A 26,983-nucleotide genomic window follows, 5' to 3' on the forward strand; every position below is an offset into this window, starting at 1 on the left:
AGAGCTCTGGCTGTGACCAATCGTTCAGCCTCACCCTGTGTCCCAGGGACTTTGCACATGCTTCCTTCTCTGCCTGAAATCTATCTTCCTCCACCTTCTTCTGTCTAGTTAAATTCTACCTATCCCTGAGATCGCAGCACAAGTGGCAAAACTCATAGGAAGCTTACCTGACTTCCCAGACCAGATCAAGCTCCTTTGTTCAATATTCTTATAATTCCCTGAAGCTTGTCTTTATCACAGTTAGTATTAGCTGTCTCCCTCTCCTAAATTATTAGGGCAGAGACCATGTCTGTTTGGCTCACTACTAAATGCCCTGGCACGTGGTAGGTACTCAATGAATATACAGCACACAAATGAAAGAATGAATGGATCTGGGTTATACATTCCATCCCTGCATAAATTTTCTAACTATTTAATATGCTTACAATACAAACAAGTTTGTTACCTTATTATAATTAAAAACAAAAAGAAAGGTCAGTTTTCACTTCGTTTCATATCGACTGCAAAATAGTTAGATGAAGGTAAAGGTAAAGTGTATGGGTTTTGTCATCACACAGGCCTAAGTTCAAAACCTGGTTCTACCACTTTACTTGCTGTGTAATCATGGGAAAGTTACTTAATTTTTTTCTATGTTCCAGTTTCCTCATCTGTAAAATAGGTCAGACCTGGATTTCAAGCCCTGATCCATCTACCAATTTTCAATTGTGCACTTTGGTTCAAGTTAATAATCTCCCAATAAATAAATTTTTTAAAAAAGTGACTTCCCTTGTGGTGCAGTGGTTAACAATCCGCCTGCCAATGCAGGGGGCATGGGTTTGACCCTTGGTCCAGGAAGATCCCACATGCTGCGGAGCAACCAAGCCCGTGTGCCACAAATACTGAGCCTGCGCTCTAGAGCCTGCGAGCCACAACTACTGAGCCCTCATGCCACAGTTACTGAAGCCCGCATGCCAAGAGCCCATGTTTCGCAACAAGAGAAGCCACCGCAATGAGAAGCCTGCGCACTGCAACAAACAGTAACCCCCGCTCACCGCAACTAGAGAAAAGCCCGCGCGCAGCAATGAAGACCCAAAGCAGCCAAAAATTAAAAAAAAAATCTCTCTAAGCTTCAGGCTCCTTAACTATAAAATGAGGCCAATAATATCTATCTGTTTATCTCTTAGGGTTATTAGGGGGATTAATACACATACACACATATATATGTATATATTTAAATCTGCTTATAAACATATGGAAGGTGCTCAGTCCTTGTGGAGTAAAACAATAAAAGCAAATTAAAACAATAGTTTGACAGTATTTTCTATCTATCAGAATACTAAAAAATTGGCCAATGCATCTGTTAGTAATGATGTAGAGAAAGAGTTATCATATGCTGTTGGTAAAATATCCTTGGAAGGCACTTTGACAGTCTATCAAAACTGGAAACGCAACTAAATTTGACCTAGAAATTTCCCTCTCTAGGAAATCATCCTTTAGGTATAATCATACATGTTCACACAGATTGTGATAGCAAAGTACTGAAAACAATAAAAAGTTCATAGATAGAACTAGTTAAAAAGTTATGGAATTGCTAAAATAAAATACTGTATGGTCATAAAAAGTACTGATAGAGAATTATCTTAAGATATGTTGTTTGACAAAAAAAGCAATTTAAAGAACAATTCAAATTGTGTTAAAAAAAAAAAAAGACCCCTCTATACAAGCATCCAATTGTTTAAATGGGCAAAAAATTGTTTAAATGGGCAAACACTTTCCTACGGACTTACTGGAAGCTGTGGTTGCCTCATGGGAAGAGAAATGAAGGTACCTAGCTAGGGTGAAATTTATTTTTATTTTTTTATTTTTTGGCTGCGTTGGGTCTTTGTTGCTGCTCTAGTTGCGGCGAGCTGGGGCTACTCCTCCTTGCGGTGCACGGGCTTCTCACTGCGGTGGCTTCTTCTGTTGCGGAGCACGGGCTCTAGGCGCGTGGGCTTCAGTAGTCGTGGCACGTGGACTCAGTAGTTGTGGCTCATGGGCTCTAGAGCACAGGCTCAGTAGTTGTGGCGCACAGGCTTAGTTGCTCTGTGACGTGGGATCTTCCCGGCCCAGGGCTTGAACCCGTGTCCCCCTGCATCGTCAGGCGGATTCTTAACCACTGTGCCACCAGGGAAGCCCTGAAATTTATTTTTCATCGTCTACACTTTTTTCTTTTTTTGGTAATGGAGTGCATATATTCCTTTATCAACAAAATAATTTAAAGAGCAGAGACTGCGAATTAGCTACTGCCACTACAATTGTTCTTTCTCCTATCATTATTAGATGTTACAGCCAGGCTGCCTCAGGGATCCCCGGGGTGCTCCAACATGAAAGATGTATGAAAACAGGGTGGCAAAGTAGTTACCATGGGAGGATGTATCGATCCACAAGTTCCAGTGGAGAGACAGAGATGGCTGGGAATTCTGGCAAAGAGGCTGATCCAATAACTGGACAGTGGGTATTAGGGATGGGCAGTGGTTTTGGGGTTATCCTAGGAGGTAAACGGAAACCAAACCTTAGAACAAACATCATTTAAAACGAATTTATTGAGTTCTCATAACTACCTCAAAAATAAGTATTATCCTCATTTAATAGATGAGCAATTAGAGGGTGAACAGCCTGTCCAAAGTCACACACAAGTCAGGTGAAGCTACCCTACCATCAGACCCTAGGAGTCTTACTCCAGAGGCAGGCTTTTGGCATGCTTATAGGATATTGTCTTTGTGTAGCTTTTAGGGATCTTACTGCTATTTTTTATTCAGTTTTAAACTCTTGGTACCCTTGCTCAAAATAAGAACCCTTTATTGGAAATGGAGGTCCACTCTGTGCCAACGATTGCATATGAAGCTGCGTTTGGTGATTTGAGAAGCTCCTTTATTCCCTATTTGTGGTTTCTCTAGTTTCACCTCTATTTTCTCTGGAAAAAGACTGCTTGGCGAAATCAAGACTTGTGAGCCCTCCTAGTGATCTTCTATGGCCATCAGCATTTTCAGTTAGGCATGACAGCTCAAGGAAGAAACATCTCGGCACATCTCCCGGCCTTCCAGACTCGGAACTTCGTGAACAGTAAACACGGTTTCATCTTAAGGACTTCTCTTCTTTTGATGATCAATGTAGTTAAAAAAATATCAAATGCTGCCAGATCTGTCTCGGCCCCAGATGAATACATTTTGGGCAAATCCCTTTGGTACAGATAGAGTAAGTAGGTAAGGTTATAGCACAAGGGCAGAGCATGGACAGAACATATTCGACCAAGTGCCACCCAGATGCAAGTACATCTGGTTCCAGTATAAACTGGAAACTTCTTGGAGGAATGGCCCCCTCCTAGCAAGGCTCTACACTCTAGAATACTCGGAAGTCTTAGAAATTGGGAAAGGGCCGAGGTAGTAGTTAATTTAGTTTGTCCAACTAGGGACAATCTGTCAACAAATGGATATTTTCTTTTGAAATTATATTTCAATAAAGGTATTTAAAGGCTTGAGATATTTTCAATCATTCTACTGCAATATAATGGTTAATTTTAAGAGCTCTGTGAGTTTGATTTGTATTTAAGATTTTTACAATCTATATATAGGTTGGTCTTTAATAACCATTTATACATTGCTTCTTTTTATATAGGTCATGTATTCTCCTGGGAGAGTAACAAGATTAGAAATAACAAATACAGTACAGAATAAATTAAAGTGCTTCAAACTGCATTATATAATTTCAGAAAATTGGTTTCACACTGAAACATTTAAATAAGAAAACCAACTGATTTAAGGAGGAAAAAAACCCCTAGTAGATGCACTTGAATCGCTATTGTTTAGCAAGTTTTATCCTCAGCAGTGCGGTGGTGGTCTATGTTCACAAAGCTTCAGCAATGTGGCAGTTCATTTGGGTCAGTGTGGATAAAATTATTATTTTTTTCTTTATTTTAAAAAGTTGACTTCATTCTCCTTGAAGATGATTAACATTTACTAGTCAAAATGTCAAAGGAGTATTGTAAAAGTAATTGTATTTTTATATATAATTCTCCAAACTCTTATATACAAAATGTTCTTATTACACACAGTGTAATAAATTCAGAGGCTGTTATGGGACAGGAGGTAGCAAAATTGTGCCCAATACTTTTCTAATTAGTTAGGATAATAAAAATTGGGGCTTGGTTTTCCTCTCCCAGCTAAATGAAGGCGATCTGGTGCTCTAGAGAGTCTATTATTCTGGCTGGTTTTGTTTGTTTCTGTGAAGTTTAGCATCACTCTCCTTGTTTGGAGCCCTCAGGCCTTTTTCAATTTTTCTATTCGTGCATTAAAGGCCTCTTCCTGTATTCGCAGCTTTTCGTTTATCTTGGTCTGTGAAGACAATCATAAAAAAGTGGTTATGATGGAGCTATCTTTTGGTGCACATTGTCTTTGCGGTTTTGACATACTATAGTGCCTAAAGACACACATTATCCCTCACACACCTTCCTGTTTTGCAGACATAGCCGTGTTTCAGCCTGGAGTGATGTGATAACACTTTATCATATTTCTCTGCACATTCCCAATGTATAGCATGTCTGCTGTGAACAGGAAGTGGTATTTGGACAGCCATTTTTCACATAGCCTTGTGTTAGAAGATAGGCTAATTTATCTGCATTTTCAGACAGACTTTACCAATAAGCACCGAATCAGAATAACTGCTCTAGGCTCAGTTATTGCAGTGTTGTGGGTACTGCCACCCCTTTGCAATGGATGTTTTTGTCTCCTGTGTAATACATTCTAAATGAGATCCCAGAAACCTTCTGTTGTGAAATAACAACACAAATAATTTCACAATTAGAATGATTCTCATAATTAAAGAGTATTCTTCACACATATAACTCTTGGAATTATGCCACTTTGTGGTACAGTTTTGGTAGAAAAAAGTAAGCAGTTGTTGACAGGTTTTAGTGTTTGCAATGGCTGTGATAGCATTTAGCTTCTGGCAGAGATATTCTGTGGACTAACATTGCTACCTGCATAATTCCAAAAATATTTTCACATTATCTGAACATTTGTAGCCCTGGAAATGTCTTCCTTTTTTCATGATGGGTTATAAAACTATGTATAGAGAAACCAGTGGTGGGGCATGGTAAAACTGGTGTTTTTGTTGAGGTGATTTAAAATAGTTGACAAGTGTATGAGAAGTAGTTCAGGTGATTTAAAATAGCTGACAAGTGTATGAAGAGTAGTTCATACACATAAATGTTAATAAGTAATTTGAAGTTTAAAATATTAATGTCTATAACCTAATTTGAGGACATCAGGGTAACTGTATTTTGAGAAATGTATTATTTTAGCTTATATAGAAGAAATTTTAAAAATCAAATACTGTTTTTGGTCCAGATATAACTTCATTCTTATTTCTTTATTTATAAATGTAATTATAATAGGTAGTTTTCAAAGGTTCACCTGGTTGCCTTATCTGACTCATCAGATAAGAGTTGCTATTTCTGAAAAGATCACATTGGTGTCAATAATTCTGGGTTCTCGTGTGAATATCGATCTTTTTTGGCTCAAGTTTGATTATTAAGCCCTGGGGTCAAGTCTGGCCTCTAGCTTCTCATCTTTTCCTTTCTTGGTGGCTGGGTGAAGGAGGCAATGAGGGATGAACATGGTCCTCCGGGTTACAAAAGAACTGTCATATTTCAGGGTCCACTAATCCCCGCAGGCATAATTTTGGAAGAGCTGAAAGGAGCCAGGGTCTAGAAGTGTGGAGACCTAGGGATTAGTTTAGCTCTGTGGCCTTGGGCAAGCCACTCAACCACCTTTAGTTCTTATCTGAAAAGTTAAGTAGTTTAAAATTAAGTATGTTAAATTTCACGTATGTTAGCTTTTAAATTCATAATTCCAACTCCTAATTTTGTGATATATTCACCAACATTATACTATTTCATTAATAGGATGTTGTGATATGTTTTAAAAATAGATTACTTCTGCTTCTTTATGGCATGCTATATATTAGACCATACAGGGAATGAAATGGTTTGAAGAAATGATCTTGTTACAATTCCAAAGGATCGGGAAGCACTGCTCTAACTAGACAATTGACTCTCCCCGCTTTCAATTAATGTATTCTATATCCACCAATAATCTCATTTCTTTTCAACTAAGAACAGATGTATTATCATCTTCCAGCTTCTGTTTCACTGTCTCATCAAGGTTTTCACATTAACCTGGAGGTCTTTCTGGTATTTCACTGAGACAGAATTCACTGACACAAGTGTGTGCTCTGGGGAAAAGGCTCCTGAAAGTCAGGTGCACACCTGCTAGAGCTGACAGAGGGACATGTCTCAGATCTCTAGACCATGATGATAGGGCGCTAGATGACAAGACTCCCCGTCTGGGCAAGAACAGGTTGTCATTGGTCTATGGTGTCTCCGTGTTAATCCTCAGAACACTGCTGACCAGACATGCTATCCTACAACCCCCAGGGTAGGGTATGGTTCTACTTCCTTTTAGGAAAGAATGGAAAATCCATGACCTGAGTTCAATACCCTTTCAGTGATCACTCCTTGAGGTGATTTCCCACTCAGCTTTTCTAACCTGGAAATTCAAGCTGACCTAAAAATACCTATGGTCCCAAGATGGCAAACTTCCCTCAAGGTTTTCACATTATTTTGCCCTATTGCTTAGACAGGGCCAACAGCCAACATTTAATGTAAGAATTGAGTGCTAGCATTCATATTTCTCTGAAATATAATTCTTTAAATATATTAAGGTTTGCTCCATTGGGTATAATTTTTATTACACAACTCAGGGCCAAACTAATTTCATTTTGAATGTATCTTTAAAATTAAAATACCTAAACTATATAAGCTTAAAATGTTTGCTCTATTCAGTATAATTTTAATTAACATCTCAGGGCCAAGATAACTTCATTCTTAATAAATTTCTAAAATTATAAAGTGAGTCAATGGGAAAGTAAGTAGATTAACATAAAAAATTTAAGGATTCACACTATTGTCAGAAATTTCTGAATTACAGAAAGTGAAATATGCCTGTAACCATGCTGGAGGAGAAGCTCTGAAAAAACTACTTAAAACATGAATTCTCTACTGCCTTTTCCTACAAAAATTATAATAAGAGTATGATTTTTAAATAAAGAAGGAGAAAAAACTATTGGAAAATGTAAAACATTTTACAAATAATAATTCATTAAATGTTCCTACAGCAAGTCAGTGTCTTCAGAAGGTTTATATACACTGACCACTGACAAGTGGCTACCTTTGAACAGCGATGAGACAGTTTTAAGAGCCAAGAACACTGGAAGGAGTTTTTAGAAGTGGAAAATAACTTACCCATCTAAAACAGGGGGAGAAATTTAGGTAAGCAGAGAGCAATTACCCGACTTGGAATTTGACCAAGACACAAGAGTAAACACTGAAAAAGTGCCACACCACTGGAGTATTAAAAACCAAAGTAGTCTGGTCATGATATTAGATGTTATGTGGTTTCTGTGGATAACACTGGAATTAGAACTAGAACCCAGTTCACAGCTCCCAATCAGGGCCTTTCATCAGTTTCTGACCCTGGAAACCCTGGACAAATGACAATCTTTCTGTGTCTCTAAGTTTTCAATTTATTTATCAGGTAAGTATCATGCCTAATTTGCATGGAGTTTACTAGGATTTTTGAGAGAAAATATGTAAAGGGGTTTGCTATCTTGAAACACTGTATCAATCCACGTCACCATGCAATTTTATCGAAAAATTGGCAATAATTTGGCCCACGCTAATGTCCATGAATCTACTTAACATGGAAGTGATCAAGGCACCTGAAAGATCTGTATCCCTCACCTCTGGTCCAAGTTCTTTCTATGCCTAATTACATTTAGATGAGCCAGCTAATGGACGTCCAAGCTCAGTAAAGATGGCTGCAGGCCAGTGGGACAATAACACACACATAGCAATCATATTCTTTCTGCTATAGAGAGTAGTGATATAAATGCTGCAGGCCTTAATTTAAAACTCTTTTTTCAATGAATAGTTAAAAACATACTGCTCACTACATGGAACATGGCCTCGGTAAAGATGTTTTCAATTTTGGGGGCCTGCAAACAATTCTATTACTGTCTAGTAGTCCTTCGGTGATAATTTCAGAGCCGCAGGATCACAAAGGAGCCCAGGGCCATGATTATACATAAACTATATTTAGATGAAATGTTATCAAATCTAAAAAGGAGATATGTTCTGAACTTAGCTTAGTTCAACTGCATTCTGCCCTTCTACACAGTAACCAGTTATTACATTCATAGGGTTGTTAACAATAAAGCTTTGTGTAAAATGTGTCCTTTCACTATTTCTGGTAAACACTAAACACCCCTTATTAAGCCGAGGACTTTGGCTGATTCTGTTGGCATTGAATCATTAAATATTCATGTAAATAGCACATTAACATTTGATGATTAAACAACTAACAAGGTATGCTATTGCCAAGCTAATCTTTTGCTCCTTCTAAATTAGTTGTTAATACAGTGTGCTTTTTATATATAGTCTCATGTCCAGAGAACAACTAAATCTTTCCCTGAGATGCATTCATATTTTAAACATGCAGTATATTGTCCTACTGATTCATTGTTATTGCCACAAGAAATTATAAATCCTCTCAAAATATGGAAATCACTCATTTAATCATTTTGCCTAGGAAATGATGCAAGCCTTTGTGTTGAGGTAGAAATGTTTTTTGTTTGTTTGTTTGTTTTTGGATGGGCAAAATACATTAAGCATAAAACTTAGCCAACTGATTCATCATTGGCAGTTGCTACTGAGATGGCTGTTGCCATCACCATTTTCATGCAGCCATTGGTTTCAGTGATAACACCATTAATATACATAGCCATTAGCTATTAGTGGTATGTGAAAAGGAGCAAACCATCTGAGAAGGAGTTCAAAGATATGAAAGCCTCTCTGTAGGAAGTCGGTGAAAGGTCTTAGCTAAGAATTATGGTCTGAGCTTTAGTGTTTACTATATAGAAATGTCCTCCCATTACTCTTGCATGAGCAATTGCTTACAGTGTGACTGGGCACGAAGTCTTTATCATGTTATTTTTTAGGTCTCAATGCTGAATGATCTGTAAACTGATAACGCACCACACTATGTGCTGTTGGTGAATTTATTTTGTGATCTTACTGAGTCTTAGATGACTCAACTGAGAGTTATGTGGAGATGTTATATTGAACTCCTCCATCATCAGCATCACTCCTGCTGGCAGAGCGTGGGTAGTGTTTATAGACATTAAGGTTGAGGTTGGCTAATTAACCAGTAATAAAGTAAGTGAGCACACCATCAAGGCTGAGTACCTGAATGCTGATCAAAATGTCATCTGTGACTTGACCCAGCACCAATTTTATATCTTCAATGGTGAAACCAACTAATGGATCAGTCTCTGAAGTGTCAGCTTCTGGCTGGGACTCTTCAGGGCCTTGTTCTTGATTCAACCCCTAGAATATTAAAAGTAAACAACACTCAAGTGATTTCTGGAGCCTTTACTGATAGTAAAGGCTTCTCTTGGATAGTTTTCTATCAGAAATGATGTCAATCTGGAAGGATTTTGATTTGACGTTTTCCTGCATTTTCATTATTCATGAGCATCATGACATATCAAGAATTCTGCTTTTACCTACTCTGGGGAAAATGAAGGTGGAGATTGGGGAAGATGGAGTAGAAGTAATTAAAATTGCTGAACCACCCTCAGCTGGCCCACTTGTGAATCAACGCCAAAAGAAATATTTATATTTAGCTAGGAAAAATCAGAGGGAAAGAAGATAGAAGAGCATTTTGTTCTTCTTCTCCTATCCTCTAGAGAATATAATGCTCAGATAGGGTGAATTAAGAGACAAAAGGAAATATACCTTCATTTCCATATCCAGTATTGGAGGCGGCTCTATGAATGTTGAGTAAATATCAAATGAGATTCCTTCTTCTAGAGGATCAGGGAAAGGGTGACCTGCAGGCTTCACAACCTCTATCAATTGCTAGTGGGGAAGAGAAGAGCTGTATTATGACAGAGTCTTTGGTGAGTAATCACAATTTCAGGCAATATTTATAAAGTTCCAAGTCTATTATTTTTTAAGTGCCATCGCCTCTGAATTCTTGACGTCGCTGACCCCTTAGTTCTCTAGTGCTTTTTGTGTTCTGTACCTGATAATTTGCATTTTACTTTCACCCACTGTCTAATTTTTCTGTACCATGTAGTTTAGAACTTCATTTTGTACGGCCTTGATCTTGATTTGTTTCATGGGTCAGTGTCCCCTTCCTCCTGTCTACCAGCTCTCTGGAGATAGAGACCATGTTTTAGATCCTCTGTGCATCTTCTCCAGTTCTGGCAGAGGGTTTCGTGCTTAAAACACTCAATAACAGCCTAATGGTGATTGATATTACTAGTAGAGCATAGCTGTTCTTGGAAACAATGGTGAAGTGGCCAAGAGAACCTGGTGAGGAGGACAATAAAGGCTCTAACGGTTAATGTATATAGCCAACATACAGTAAATCAGAGAGGAGATTTGAAAAGTCAAGCAGAAACACCCAGGGCAAGGCAAGATGCCACTGTGAGCATTTTAATAATTCTGTGGCAAGAGTGCCAACCAGAGGAAGAGTGACGGGTGGTCAACAGTGGAAATGAAGAAATGAGTTAAAGAAGTCACCTTATGTGGTGTCCATCTCACCATGACTTGGGGGAGAGAGCGGAGATGAGGGTACTGATGGCATTAAACATCTGATGCATCTAAATGGTTCCTCTTGCTCTGATTTCATGTTTAAAAGGCAACATTCTGATAGTAATCTGTGCCTTCCCATCTCAGATGATCTATAGACACACCCAGTTGAGTGCTCTGATCTTCATGCCTGTTACATTCCTCATTGGAAATCAATAAATCCATGTTCTAGTTTATTTAGTGAGGTCTCGGGAGCTTGTTTTTGTGGCCCTGAGATGAAGCCACCCACTGTATGCTGACAGTCTTTAAGCCTACAAGTTTTAAGACAAAAATCTAGAAATGTGTAAACTCACCAAATAATTACCATCCCATGGGGCCTGGAAACACCCTGAAATCATCATATTCATTTTTAACTTCTCCACAATATTTCAAATAAACTTACATGTTATAATACTTCATCTTTTACATATTAATATTTTTGATTTAGATAGGTTTTGGAATGAACTGGAGGCTAGGTTATTGCTTGGTCATAGCAATGTATTTTGCCTTGAATTCATATTACTAATTTTAATTTGATTTTATAGGAAGTTGCTGTGTAGTATAAATATATAGAAGGACTGAAGTGTCGTAACTTTACAGTCAAGGCAATTTGGAAATCAAGAGATTTAATGATTGTCTTAAGGTCAAATAATTACATGGTGACAGGGATGGAAGTTAAACCCTGGTGTGCTGACTTTGTGGCTGATGCAGTTTTCAGTAAACTGTAATATGTCATCATGTTGGCACATTTGTGGCAACTAACATTAGTTAGTTTCCCAATACTAACTGATATTATTAAGCACTTAATCTTTATTCTATTAGATGACATCATTACAGATTGTCTATCTTAAGTTGACTAAATGTTAATCGAAATAGAAGATCAAAAAAACTTATGAGAACAATCCTTTTCTCTCTTCACTTTCATAAGATACTGTTTTTTTTTCCGAAATGGGACATACAAGCATTTTCATCTTCCCACAAAATTATTTGTACCATTTTTTCACCACACTTCTTTTTTACCCTCCTGCACCTTATATTGCTCTTTATTTTACCAAGCTAGAAAAATGAAACTGCTAAATATATTTTAAATCCTCTGAAATATTATAGGTAAAATAAATAAGGTGTGTGTGTGTGTGTGTGTCCGTGTGTGTGTCTGTGTGTGTGTGTGTGTGTGTGTGTGTACTCCTCAGCTCCACATCATCATTTCTTTGGTGGAGTGAAGCTCCTATTTATCCCAAGAACCTGAAGCTCTGACTGAGAGTTGGGCTTTTCTTTTCCTTGATTTTTATGAGTGTAGCTCATACAGCTATTCATTTGATTTAATTCATGCACAAAAACTGGCAGTGAGAATTTCTTTACTTCAGGGTGTTTTGCATACTATCAATGAACCAAACCACAGCTACATTTTTCTCTTTCACAAAGAGTTACATTTGGCTACATTAGTAAGATACCGTAAGGGAAAGGAATGTCCCAATTTCAGATAAGGGTAAATATAAAGTCATTTCATTAGTAGTAAGAAGGTACACTGTCAAATACATAGTTTGAAATAAACATAGTGCCCAGAAGCATCATAGTGATTTTTTCCCCCATTAAGTAGTCTTTTTAAAAAACAAGTTGAAGGAAAATTAGAATCAATAATTGTGGTGAGAGCACAGAGCCAGCAAATATGTTTAAATGAAACCGTCTGATGCAATACTTTCTTTAAAAAATACAATTAGGCCTTTGTATTTTTTTTTAACAAAACCTCATGTTTTACAACATCACTGGTTCTGTAATAAAATCTATTTAAAACAGAAAGACATGGTCAGCTTTATTAAGTTAGATTTTCTGAAAGAACGTTATAATTTCCTCGTCTATGAATAGTTGAAGCAAATTAAATAAAGCTAGTTTTATAACTATTTTATACATTCCTGTAGAACTGTAATTGTCTCATATTTTTTCCTCAAAAGTATAATATGTTACCTCTTAAATCTTTAAAATAAAAACAGAAAAAGGATCAAGTATGTTTATTAAAAAAACACTCCTATTTGGGACTCTGATTTAGCAACCCCCTCTTTTAGTCTATAAGAGAATAGCACCCATAATCTTCAGATCAGAAAACAAAGAGAAAGACTTTAAGTGACTTGCCTGAGGCCTAATGCTGAGATTAAAAATCAGGAGTTTCTGATTATACACGTACATCATTTGGCCAAATGATTGGTTTTGCTTGACTTTCAAATACCTCCTAAATATTACTTTGAATGTAAAGCAATAAATGTGTTTCTCTTGCCATTTTTGAGTGCTTGCACACAAATGGATATAATAAAAACAATCATGTTGTTCCATGTGAATGCCATTTATATTTTTTCTGATAATGAGCAGACCATTTGAACTAAGGTGAGTACATTAAAAGCTCTAATAAAGAAGAGAATAGATTTCTAAACAGAATAATGAACTGTTAAGTGAACATACAATAAATAACATCTACAGATGTGGTCGCTAGAAATTAGTTTTGCATAACTTACCAATATACATTTCCCCCAGATGTTATCTGTTACATGAAAATTAAGTTAGTTATAGTGTTCATTAAGTGCACATTGCATTAGTGTTATTTAAGATGGTTTATAATCTGAGTTTAGTTGCATTGTGCCATGGTATTTAAAGAATATCAAGTAAATGGCTTTTTGGCATAATTTAATACTCATAAGTACAAAATTTCATCACCAAACATTATGTAGCTTTAAAAACATCCAAGATCTTTACTTACAAGCCAAATGAAATCACTAGAGCTCTTTTAAGAATTTACATATTCAGTATGAAATGGACATTTACCATGGGAATAAATGATAGGAATTTTGAACCTCCTGGAACTAAAGACGGGGTCAGTTTAGGTCTGAAAAATACTTATAAGAATTAGAATCTGCTTCTAGATCTTACTGTGTCTGAGAAGAAGTGTAAAGATTTTATCTGAAAATTGTGTTACTGCATGTTTTCTTTTTCTACTTTATGTGTTAACATTGGTAGCATTAACTGTAGTTTATTGTTTTCTTATTTTTTTGTTTATTGTTATTTATGATTGTTTTTCTTTGAAAAGAGTGTAGGTGATTTGTGGGTACTGTTTGTATCACTGAAACCTATGATTAAGATGGCAATTATTAACTTATTACATTTAGTTATTAGGTTATTCAAAATATTAAAAATGCCATTGAGATGACAACTTTTTACTGTTTCGAATGGCAGAAAACAAGATAAATCTGTTAAACTCTTTTTGAGCTATAGACACATAAAAAACTGGTATGCTTCAAAAAGACACTTATTTGGAATTGTCAGATGATGACTTCATATGTAAATCAAAACTTACTACAAACTGTCAAAGTTTCAGGAAGAAAACTTTATGGCAAACTTCTCCCAATACTAACTAAGGAAAAAAAAGCACAAAACTTCCTGTAATGTTTTAACTATTTTCTCTCCTTGAAAAAAAGTCACTACTCATTTGCAAGTCTAATTAAGAAGTACTGTGTCATTTTGGAAAATTTTAACACAAATTGTAACCCATTGCCCACAATATACTACACATAAAGCAACAACACATGAGTGCCACCTGCAAAATGCAATCAACTCTGGTAATGTCATACTGAAGCCATAAATTTAAAATCAAAAGAGGAAATTCAAAAGCTGAGATTATCAGAGAAACTAAAATTAATCCATTTCTAAAGTGTTTTTCTTTTGTGTTCAGGCCATTTCAAACTTCTTAACATAAATGTAGAAGATCAATTCTGCTACAAGAGTCCTCCTCCCGCTTTGCATTTTTGACTTGGAAATAAATTCACAAATGCAGCACATTAATTTTCTTTCCTATGCTTAATATGCAGTATTTACGTTTTGAAAGGTTCAAAATGTTGCCAGGCTTCTGCAGGGTATGAATAGACATCTAATAGCAACTTCTATTTTTATCCACAGCATACTGGTAGTTTGAACATTTATAACTTAATAGAGCTCTGAGACCATCAGATTCACAAGCTAATCACCTAGACAGTGAACGGTAACACAGTACAAGTGAGGACAGGAAATGAAGACTACCCCGTCCAGCTGAAGCTGCAAAGAGGAATTTAAGTTGGTGGGCCCCAGTAAACCAATTTGCAATCTGGCTAGGGCACTCCAGTTAACACCTTGTGCCCATTTTATTTGTATCTCTTGATTTGATATTGTTTAACATGGGCTTGATATTTTTTCTAAAAAAGTTAGATAGTTAAACTGATTCCAGAGCATTTAAGACATCTTTAGTATTTCTAAGTGTACTTCTGCATAAGAAAACACTATAATTTGAAAAGAAACACTATATTTTGAAAAGAAATTGAGTACTCCTAACTTAATGACCTCAGACAACAAAACCCTCTCTAATGAATTTGAAAAAGGATATCTTCTTGTAATGTAAATACAATTTAACAGGAAAAGATGTTTTGATCTGGCTCTGGTGCAAACACTTCATGAAAGCTAGAACAGTACTTCAGATACCCAGAGTTTCTAAAGATGGCAATAATGTGGAAGATAGACCACTGAATGATAGGCTTTAGACTTGGCTCTATTCCTAATTGTGTGATGCTAAGAAATCCCTAGGCCTCAGTTTATTTATCTGTAAAAGGAAGGTAATGATAATCGCTACCTGGCTACTTCATCGAATTGTTTCAGGGTACAAATTAGATAATGTGGGTAAAAATGTTGGGAGTTCTTCAAAGGGAAAGTATTATTAAAGCCAAAGGTGTATTATTATTATCATTTATAATTACTGTTATTATTGAAAGGATCATCTTTCTAATGCCAGCACTGGAAGAGAGATTAGAGTAGCCATGCTGGGGATACTGGTTCATGCTATTTCTATATTTGTTAACATCGCCCAAGCAATCCAATTAACTCAGAAGAATTTGTCAATGAGGACATGTCATCACCCTGTTTCCATATAGTCTCAATTTTTAAACTCTCAAACATATATCCTTTGATTTGACGAATTCCTTGGATCCAAACAACTTCTCCTTTGGGACTAGCATGACATAATTAGGTAGGTAGGCGGCCTGGTCAGGACTCCTGCAAACCACCTCATTTAGAAAAGGAGAGTGTTTATGCCCAACTTCCAAAATGAGAAAACCTGCTTCTCCCCTCCCCCACAATTTATCACTCTTTTTATCTTTTGTTTTTCAGCATCCTATGTGGCCTGTGGTTTCCCAGATTGAGTTCAATTCAAAAAAGATTTCCTTTAACAAATTTCGTCAAAAGCAAAGTTAGGGCAAACTTTCAACATGTCTTTCTTGTGAAAATTGAAATACCAGAGCTCTTAAAACTACTAAGTTCAACACTGTACTTAGTTTCGATTCTTGGATTGACCTTATCTTGCAACTTCCTCAGGGTGAGAGACTGAAAATACGGTTGGTTCCATTAAAAACAGTTAGAAAATAACTAATTCTTTTCAAAAATATCTTCTAGAAGCCACTCAGGATATATTTGTTTAGCTTACTAAGTTATACTCTAAAAGGCATATCCTTGAACTCAGAATAAAGTATTTCAAACAGTTCTGATCATGGATGATTTTTGTTTGGTTTCATCTAGGGTGTTCTATTTAAATTTGAGGTTTTTAGTATTTAAAATTGAGGAAATACTCTAAATTATCTCTTGTTTTAAGAATTAGGAAATTAGGTATCAGTTAGAATAATGAGTTATGCAATTATCTTTGTGGAGAGCCTATTTTGAATTAGAAATATAAACTTAAAATTTTGATTTTATAAATGTTGCATTTTAATTACATCTTATGGTAGCTTATATGAAGATTAAGCTATTTCATGGCTTTTATACTTGATAATACTCTTTTTGAACAAGTACCTGTAATTTGCAGAAATTATAAGAGACTACAAATCATAATAGTTAGAAGAGAAACTACAGTGGAAGAACCCTGAGTCCTTGGTTCTTGTCTTTCTCTTTTCATGGACTTCCTGTTATTTTCCCAATTTAAGTTATCTGAGTAAAAGGAGGTTGAAACTATTTGGATAAATCTATACATGTAATTTACTTAACTTCAAAGTATGTGGATTGAACTGCACTTCTGCCCTGAAGACATCAGTTGAAAGAAAAAGAAATCTTAAAACTATATTGAAATTTATTTCATTTAGAAATATAAAGCTTTTTTGGCTTAAACTAGAATGTTTGTAAGTGCTATGAAATATTTAGAGAAGTCAACATAATATTATTATTCCTGACCTCTTAGACCCAAGATGTCTATTTTAAGTAATCTGACATTAAAAATGTGCTGACAAATATAGATTAAAAAACAACACAGGAAGTTGTAAATCAGTTGGTAAGCCTTAGCATCAAGGAAATAGGAGACCACGAAAATATACTCATTTACTTTAGTCAACCTCAACCTTAATTTTTAACTAAAGAAAATTTGCAGAAGGCATAATGTTTATATTTTGGATATTTTATTCATAGTTTGTATGTTTCCTTTTTCTCCAGTGGGCTCATAAATTATTACAAGGAAACATGTTGTCACAGCTATAAATATTTCCCTCTCTGCTTAGCTCCCGCCACCTCCCTCGCCCCTCCTTTTTAAAATCTACACTAACTGATTCTGTAACTGTATTAGGCACTCTCTGGTCAGCAGGGCAGGATTTTCTTGCTTCAGAGGAAACTGCTGTTGATTACACTTATGTGCTCAGCATTCTACAAACAGGGCTCTTTTCAGGAAGCACCCAAGCCCTTCCTTCCACGCAGGGCAGCCCTTGTTATGTACACAGGGGTGTCATTGTTTCAGTGACCTAAGAAGAGGCATGTCTTCCCCTGCAAGGAACAGCTCTAGGTACCCTAAAGTTCTGAGGCTTTTCATGGAATCTGAATTCTTGGAAATTAACTATGAAACTGACTTTGTGGACAATGGCGTATATGGCAATAGAATTTTATCAGAAAAGATCTTTCACCTATAAGCTGTAAATCATGCTAGTTTAGTTAAAAACAAACAAACTGAAATAACATCAACTCTGAAAAATTTAGGTGGTATCTGTATTCCAGATTTGAATGTTTTAGAAATCTGGATTTTTTTTTTCCCCTTAAATGTGTAGTCAGAGTCCTAGACTGGCTCTGCCACTCAGTAGAGAGTATGTCTGAGATGTGGTTTCTTTATTTGTAAAATTAGGGGGTTGGACTAGGTCATCTCTAGTCTAGTTACAGATGTTCTATCCTATGTTACTATATTTCAAGTGGTTTTTTCTCTATTTATACAAGACTCACAGTCGCCAGCCTATACAGAACCTCAGATTCAGTATTTTTATGTCATGATGTAGAAGAATATTTGGATTACACACTCAGTACTTACTGGAATCTTAGACAGGCTGAAGCTTGTCCATTTATTTCTACTTAATTATCTTCTCCAAACCCGCTCCTCCTCCATTTGTTTTATCTCTCAATGGCGTCACCAGCTTCTTGGTTACCAGACTCAAAATCTTGAGGTTGTCTTCAGTTGTTAACTCTCCCTTGTCCCTAACATTAAATCAGTCACAAAACGTGTTAGGGGCACCTCCGTGATGTCTGCCAGACCTGCTCCCTTCTTTTTCATGACAATGCCCATTGGGTAGGCTTTGGGTCCAAGTTCTTGCCTTAGAGATCTTGAGCTCCAGCCATACTGGACTACTTGGCTTGTGCCCAATATGCACAGTGCCTGGCATACAGTGGGTGCTCAATAAATATTTATTATAAGAAAAAAAAAAGCATAGATGGAGGTGCTTCCCCAGCCAGGGTCTTGCCTGTGTTACCTCCTCTGCTGGGAGCGCATTTCTCCCTCATCCCTGTCAGCTGATATTCCATCTGGGCTTCCAGTCCAGCTCATTCACCTCAGTGACCTTTTTCTTGTGCTTCAGAGTATTTGCTTGTTCTTCTTATGGTACGTGTTACATTGTGCCCTGAATTACAGCCGTGGATGAGTGATCTCCCACCACTTCGTGGAAACTTCCTGAGGGCAGGGACCATGTCTTACTGATCATGAGACACCAGATCAGGTCTTTGTAGGCAGGAGGCATTCATTAGGTGTTGAGTCTTCCGTTAGGGTAACCATTAATTTAAAATTTTTCAGGGCTGCCAGTCTGATCAGCTCCGATTCAGTTTAAAAAGTGTGTCCTGAAAAATGATACCACTTGGAGAAGCCAACCTAATGGTTTATTGTTGCATCAGGGCAATGCTTGTATTTCTCAGTTGATGAATGGAGCCCTAGAGTATTTGTTTGATTAGCACAATGCCAAACAACTAAACGGCTTTTCACAGACTGGACTGTATTGCTTAAACTGACTAATAGTTGCCTCATAGACAAAGAGCAGTTTAAAATTCTAAAGAATTCCTCAGAGATACCGCTCCCCCCATGTAGTTCCTGATGGGAGTAACATCAGACAACTGTTAGACTTTCTGAGTTGCCTGACTCTAGGGGCCATGATTCACATTGCTCTCCATGGGTTGTCTGCTGGCACCCTCGACCCCCAAAACAATGTGAATGGTACCCATTGGACTTGTGGCAGTCCTGGCCACCACCAGGAAGATGCACATTGATGAAGAAAAAAAGCAGCTCTCATTCATAGGGAACTTGCTCTGAGCTTGGCATTGGGCTAATTAGAAAGCACATTACAAATATTAGGTCCTTCAATTCACACTACGCTGTGAGGAGAGGTTTTATTGATCTCATTTTTTGGTGAAGAACCTAAAGTTCAAAGAGGTTAAGTAACTTGGTCAAGGTCACATAGTTAGAGAATGTGGAATTCCCTCAGAACTTGAACCCAGATCTATTTGACTCCAAAGTCCATGTACCCAATGCTTAGGGGCAAGTGAAACCCCACTGGTTCTTTATGGATTCCCCCAAAATGTTTCTCTCCAGTTTATAAGTGAGGAAATAGAAGTCCAGAAAAGTAAAATGATATATGCTTACTAGAAATCATAAGCATCTGAAAGCATAAGTTCTCAGGGCATTTCAGAAAGAGAATGTGTTCACTGGTTCCTCACAGCACCACAGTGCATTGTTCCAAAATAAGTTAACAAAAGTAAGGCATGGAGGATTGAACTTTTTTTTTAAGATGGCAAGATATAAAAAGCTTTTGGTTTATAAAGAAATCTGAGAACGTGCTTAATTCATCTGAGTAAATAGGAAAGTCTAGGAGCATCAGTTTGCTTTTGGTGACTAAAACTGCATGTTCCTGATCAAATAGCAATTTGTCCTATTTGTTGTAATTGTAATTACTGTTTTCATTGGAATCACAGTTGTTTTTTTTTCTTCTAGGAACAGGCACGCAGAAAAACAACCAATAACCTAGATAGTTAAAAAATACATTGAGAAATGGGTATGGCTGTGTGAATAAATCTCTTGTGATTATTCTTCCACCGTGTGCTGTAATGTACTTTAAATCCATTTCCATATTTCTAATTAACACTTAGCTCCGAAAAACTTTCTGGAGGCCATTTACATCACAAATGGGGAAAAAAACAAATTTGCTTTATCAGAAAATTGACTATAGACTATTTTGGTGGCTTTTATTATTTTTACATTTTAATGATTAAAATTAAATATAGCCCAGTGACTCACGACAGAAGACAGTTAAATAATTTTCATGACTGATATAATTTTAAAGTCAACCTGGGTGAATAAGATATTAGGTCTGTTGTGGACGACTTTCATTGTCCATCCTGCGGCTCTAGTTTCTGATCAGTTCCAACCATTTCATAAAAAGAATTAGACAGCTGTGCCAAGTTACTTTTCTAGCACAAACCCATGGTGCTTTGGCTTTATCTCAACAGCTGTCCTATAGGGACTATACAGTGCTGCTTCTGTCCTGCGGATTTTAGGCCCCTGTTTTCATAGTTTGAATCTTTCATTTCTTTGAGTGAGAAACAGAGAATGTACAAATATTATTTTTAAATTCTTTGCACCAAAAAAACCTATGTCATCTGCTACATTGAAAACACTCTCATTGTCACAAGCAAAAGGCATAACTGCAGCTCTCTGAGGATGCTTATTCATCCATCGTCCCCCAGCAAGGGTCGCTGTCCTCATCTAAAACATGGGGATAACACTAGTTACCCACTGCATGCGTTTTTGTGAGGATTAAATCAACGTGTGTAGAGCACTTACACAGTGCCTGGCATGTCGGAAGAGCTTAAAAGTGTGAAGCTTGTCCCCGGTGGCGCAGTGGTTGAGAGTCCGCCTGCCAATGCAGGGGACGTGGGTTCGTGCCCCGGGCCGGGAGGATCCCACATGCCGCAGAGCGGGCCCGTGAGCCATGGCCGCTGAGCCTGCGCGTCCGGAGCCTGTGCTCCACAACCGGGGAGGCCACAACAGTGAGAGGCCCGCATACCGCAAAAAGAAAGAAAAAAAAAAAAGTGTGAAGCTTGTTTTTATTTTTAGATTTTCATGTCACATATTTAAGTCTACAATAAACAAAGCCTAAACAAGGCTCTTTGAGGGTAGGGACTTGGTCTGTTTTGTTGTTTTGTTCCCTACTTGAATGCCTGGCAGGTGACTGATAGACAGTGGGAAAGTAATAAATATTTATTGAATAATTGAATGTAGGAGATCACTGTGGTCTCATATGGTCACTAAATCATTCTGTTACTATTTCCCCCTGTTATATAGTCTATTGACATAGAGGGTGCCAAAGCTTATGAAATTTTTTTCTGTATCTCTCCCCTGCCCTCCCACTATGACCTATAACTCAGGCTGCTCCTCATCTGGGTGTCCAGCTTGGCTCCTTGACTTTACATTTTCCTGCAATGCTAATGGTTAGATTCTTCCAGGGGGTGTCCATGGAATTATGCAAAATGAATAGATTGTGGCGGTAAGACCAGAATACTAGGATGAGTGTAGCCTGTTCCCTGATGAGGAAATTATTCAGGCCAGGAAAACCCTTGAAGGATCGTTCTGGTTTTCACACTTGTATGAACACAGCCTTGGTATGAGGGGTTGCTAATGAAGCCAGAGAATCTGGCCCAGCATGTTAATTTACTCGATCCAGGGAACTTCCTGGTATTTATACATGAACTCTGTACATTAGGCAACTGATATTTAGATGAGAAAATCAGAAAACAGCACGTGCTATAATATAGTGCTTCAATAGGTTGTAATATAAATCGATTTTAACAAAGCTAACATCATTTAAGTAATCAAAAACAAGCAAGGACAATGAGCTACTGTTTCAAAATTCTGCTAGATATAAGAAACCAGAACTAAACCCTTTCAAATAATAAAGGTACATTGCACAACTAAGTCATAGTATTAATTAGGTTAGTCTAATTATTCAGTCTACAACTAGGCCTTAACAGATTCAGGATTGGAGTATCATTGGAAACATCAGCCCATTAATTATCATCATTGCCCTAGGAGAAGATGAAGGTTTTACCTCTGAAGGATTTGGAGTTCAAGGCATGTCTGGAAGAACACATAGAGTATCAAAGTGTTATGAAAAGACATATTCTATTTCTGTAGCTTCTGTTTTGTTTTTTCTTTTAAATTTTATTTATTTATTTTTTAGCTGCGTTGGGTCTTTGTTGCTGCACACGGGCTTTCTCTAGTTGCGGTGAGCGGACTTCTCATCTAGGTGGCTTCTCTTGTTGTGGAGCACAGGCTCTAGGCACACGGGCTTCAGAAGTTGTGGCACACGAGCTCAGTAGTTGTGGCACGTGGGCTCAGTAGTTGTGGCTTGCGGGCTCTAGAGTGCAGGCTCAGTAGTTGTGGCACACGGGCCTAGTTGCTCCATGGCATGTGGGATCTTCCCGGACCAGGGCTTGAACCCGTGTTCTGTGCATTGGCAGGCAGATTCTTAACCACCGTGCCATCAGAGAAGTCCCTGTAGCCTCTGTTTGTATTTGAAAATTTTATTCTCATTCGGCTCAGCAGTGATGGTAAATACTAAGAAATGACTGGGAAGATAATCTTTTACAGTAATTCTTTATTCCAAAAAATACCATTTTCCTTACAATTTATTGGTTTGTTTACTTGCTTATTGGTAAATAATTGGATACAGAAATATAGCATTGTAACTAACTTATTCCTTTGTCAGATCAATTTTTCTACTGGTATATCATAAGACATTTTATTATTTTAACGAGAATTTTTAAAAAGTGTTTGCTGTTATATCTCTGAACTTCATCTCACTAGCATCTGTCAGATTTAATCAACTACAGGACTACCATATAAAGATTACCTTATCAGAAAAAGTGTCATCTTGTGAGCTTAGGTGTGAGAATTGCAAAATAAAGCTGAACTACACTAACAACTGTTGTGCTAATTTATTGTAAATTATGTTTTTTTGTTTGCAGAGATAAGACATGAGAAGTGTTTCTATTTAAACTCATTTCCTATTATTTTAACATAAATACCAAACAGCTCAACAACAAAAAAAGTGAGAACATAGAATATTCCTTAAATAGGTTCTGGTGACAGTGAAATTTATTTTCTAAGCTATCGGTACCAGTCATGTCACACTGTTCTAGGTGCAGAATCAGACAGCACAATTAAGACAAAACATGGATGCTTAGAATGCTAAATGGAAATTGCCGATTGTCATGTGAAGAGTGATGATTTATAGGATATGAACTGGAAATAACTGCATAGCAAGCTGGTCTACAACAAAGCTTTAATTCACTGGGCTGACACTGTAAACTCATAATGTGTCGACCTGGCACCAGCCATGATAGATTACGGCTGTTCAGAACGCACAAGCATGTCCCTTTAATGAGCATTCTGGGAACCGTAGTTCAGATGACCCCAGTAAAAACAACTATAATGGTTTTAACCAAGCTGGCTCTCTAAGAAATGAAAAAATCATGATGAGTCATTATATTATTAAAATTCAGAACTAGTTGGCAATGAATCACATGAAGTTATCACCTTTAAATCATCAGAGTATAAATTGGGTCCTATAAAGTACCATGAGTCTCAACGTATTTTTAACAAGATGAACCTCTTATATAAGCAAGATTTTATTATTATATTTTTTATTATTATTATTAAAACTAGAGTGGAATTTAGTGCTCATAAAAGTGAAGGGGTAATGTTGCTAGCTTGAGCCAGAAAGAGTATAGGCCTGTATTTGTAGACTGCTTTATGTAGCCCTGCCAGTAAATTTCGACCATTCTTGTTCTTATGAGTCAATGCCAAACATGGGAATTTGTATGATTCTTAAAAAAATGTATTAGCGGATAGGCCTGTGGTAAGAGGACCCCAAATCTATTTTTTTTAACCTAAACTGGAAGTTGAACTCTAGTCTCGAGAACCAGTTGTAGGTCAACCCAACTATTTCATACTCCCGACCCCTTTAAAAAAAAATACATTGGCTCTTCCAAAGAAATAGAGTGGAAATACCATTTAAGAGAAAAGTAAAAAGCCATTTTGCTGGCTTTGCTCTGATTTTCCGCTAGTAAGCTTCATGCTGTACCAGATCACATTTAAAAGAAGTTTTGCTTCTTGTGTAAGATTTAGATTTCAGTTCAATTCAATTGATCTGGACGCATTCCATCCAGGCAGCCCCATCACAGGCAGGATTTCTGCTCTCACAGGAGTCAGTCTGAAGGTGGAGTTGGAAGGCAGGGGATACAAACACCTGTACAATCAATTATAATGATATGTGAAAATGGCTACAGTTAGGTTAGAAGAGAAGACTATTGGGTTAGTCACACTTTATTTAGCTGACGACAGAATGACTGAATGATGTGCCAGTTAGGGAATAAGACAAAGACAAGAGCAGAGAAGGGAAGGGCATGGTGGAGTATGTAGGTGGACACCACGTCAGCTAGCTACTCTTCATAATAATCACCCAAAGGCAGAGGAGTAAGTGGCATTAAACCACCTTCATATGAAAACATGTTAAAATAAACTTGGCTCTTGAAGAAATTGAGCATAATTGCTAATTACTGATAAAGACTACTTTAATAATAAAGAAGAACAGAACAAATACTATTGTTGGTTGATGGTTATTTTTGCTTAAAATGTTTACAGTTGGAGGGACACAAATAGACCTCTGGTCACAGATTATGAAAAACACATTTGATAGCTAAATATAAAAAAATCCAAACATTAATAACTACTGACATTTATGTAGCCCTTTCCTCCCAAAGCCCTGGACAAACATTACTGACTATATATATACACAAGAATAGCACTGAAATACTGCTACTCTTGCAAATGCCTAGATACTAATCCAAGACAAAAGTAGCAAATGGCTGATCTACTTAAATATAGGTCTGCAGAATATAGGTGTGCATTTAGAAATAAAAACTCAGACCACAGCACCTCCCTTCCAAAATGTTTACCATATTTTATTTCAACTTTATTGAATTACTGGGCTTTTCAAACTCCATTCTCTTAGTAAGACACTTAAGGTTCTGTATTTATTCTTAGATGCTGGTTTATGATTGTTGTACGGCAGTGAATACCAGGGCTAATGGCACCTCCTTTCTGAGGACATCAGCTCTGACTCTTCAGTGCCTCCTAGCGTGAGGAGGGCTGATACGCCAGTGCAACACAGGAGTGCCTCCTACGGAAGGGCTAGTTTTGTTTCACCACGAACCAAGATTGTTATTAGTTATCTGAGAAGAACTATCTGGCTCAAACTAGTTTCATTTACGAAATATTAGATTAAATGAACTGGTGCTGGGTTGCTTGGTGACACTGATTGAAAAGATGCCATGTTTGTTGTTACTTACTTGAACAAAATGTAAATTACACAGCAATAATCATTTTTAAAGACCAGAAAACGTTTAATGTACACTCTTAGGGCTCTTACTGTAAAATATTATTTTATTGCATCCTCAATTTCATTGCATTCTGGCAATGACAGGAATATAATTCAAATTTCTTGATGTTTCCTTTAACGATGTTGTATTTTGGAAATTTTCGATTCAGGGATTATTACAAATCACTTGCTTTAAATTTTAACATTCCTTTCTCCTCTATAAATCCTATATATCTTCAAAAGTTCAGCTAAACTCCCAGGTCCTCCTTAAAACTTTCATAATTTTTTCAGCAAGTAAGGCACTCTATGTTTTTAAAACTCAATTATACAATCATTTTTAGTGTGCCTTTACTAAGTATGCACTATAAACCATCACTGTCTAAGCCCTGGGTATTCAGGGATGATCATGAAATATTCCTCTACTTTCAAGGAGGTCACAATCTAGAGTGTGCATGGGGGTCTTGGTAGGGGTGACATACAAGATAATTTGCAGAGTGAAATAATTGCTAGAAGTATATGTAGGGTGTTCTAGAAGTAGAGAGGAAAGACAGCTACTTCATTCTGGTGGGAGGCAAGAGAGGAAGAGATTCAGGGAAACTGTAAAGGGGAGAGGGTACCTGTATTAAGATTTGAAGGATAAATAGGAGTCAGCATGCAGATGTGGTTGACAGAGAGAGAGAATCCCATACAGAAAGACAGACAGACATTACAGACAGGGAAAGTGCATGTTCAAAAGCATAGAGAGTAGGAGAGCATTACAGGACAGGAGATGCACGTGGTGTTGGTGAAAGTTGGGGTCGAGTAGGCCTAGGTTTAGTTCCGGCTTGCACATTTAAGTCATTTAATTTCCTATAAGCCTTAGGTTTTCCATCTGTCACATGGGGCAAGTAAGTTCTCTCTTCTGACTGACAGTCATCCAATTGGTAGAGCCCATTTTCTTGGGGATTTTGTGGGAACATGTATCAAAGAGTCAAAAATGAGAACAATGGAAATAAGAGTTATCATGTTAAAGTCTAACAATGACAAAATGAAATTTTGTTTGAGGGGTGCTAATGTTTTAAATATTTAAATGTTGTAAAGGTTTTAAATTTAAAATGTGATTTATAGTCTTTTAGAGTAAATCATGTCTAGAAGCAAGTGTATATTTGCTTTTTGCTATAGTTACACTGAAATGATGCAGAAAAAAATAAAAAAGAAATCAAGGGATTTATTTTCCATATGTCCAAATAATATCCAGCAATTTTTAAAACAAGTTTAGCAAAAGTTAGAACGATGTATTTCCCTCATCATTTGCTGAGGGGAAGGCTGCTTGATTAATGTAATTAAAGGGTCGCTTGTAACTCAAGACTCAAAAAAATAAATTTGGCCTTATTGCTTTACTTCCAGCTGGTGGTTTTCCTAGTGTGATTTTTGAGCTAAAATCTGTGGCTGCTTGTTCATGACACATGAATTGTTTTTCCCCTGCTGTGCATATGATTAAGAAAGTGGAGGTTAAACAGTGCACAAAGAAGTGGGTAAATTCATTTTATTTTTGCTCACAGTGCCTTTT

General features: G+C 37.0%; 1 protein-coding gene across 1 annotated transcript in view; it reads right to left on the reverse strand.

Annotated features, from left to right (window-relative positions):
- Window positions 1-4,121: 4,121 nt before the first annotated feature.
- The window catches only part of CABCOCO1 (ciliary associated calcium binding coiled-coil 1), a gene marked incomplete at its 5' end in the record, with an annotated part of 108,785 nt that continues 85,923 nt past the window's right edge, over window positions 4,122-26,983 (reverse strand). The window contains 3 exons of the mRNA XM_079714825.1: window positions 4,122-4,349; window positions 9,320-9,460; window positions 9,872-9,994. Coding sequence (XP_079570951.1) covers window positions 4,275-4,349; window positions 9,320-9,460; window positions 9,872-9,994 — 339 coding nt within the window. The 3' untranslated portion in view covers window positions 4,122-4,274. The remainder of the gene's footprint in view (window positions 4,350-9,319; window positions 9,461-9,871; window positions 9,995-26,983) is intronic.

Source organism: Hyperoodon ampullatus (genome assembly GCF_949752795.1).
Source record: "Hyperoodon ampullatus genome assembly, chromosome: 1".
NCBI lineage: Eukaryota > Metazoa > Chordata > Mammalia > Artiodactyla > Ziphiidae > Hyperoodon > Hyperoodon ampullatus.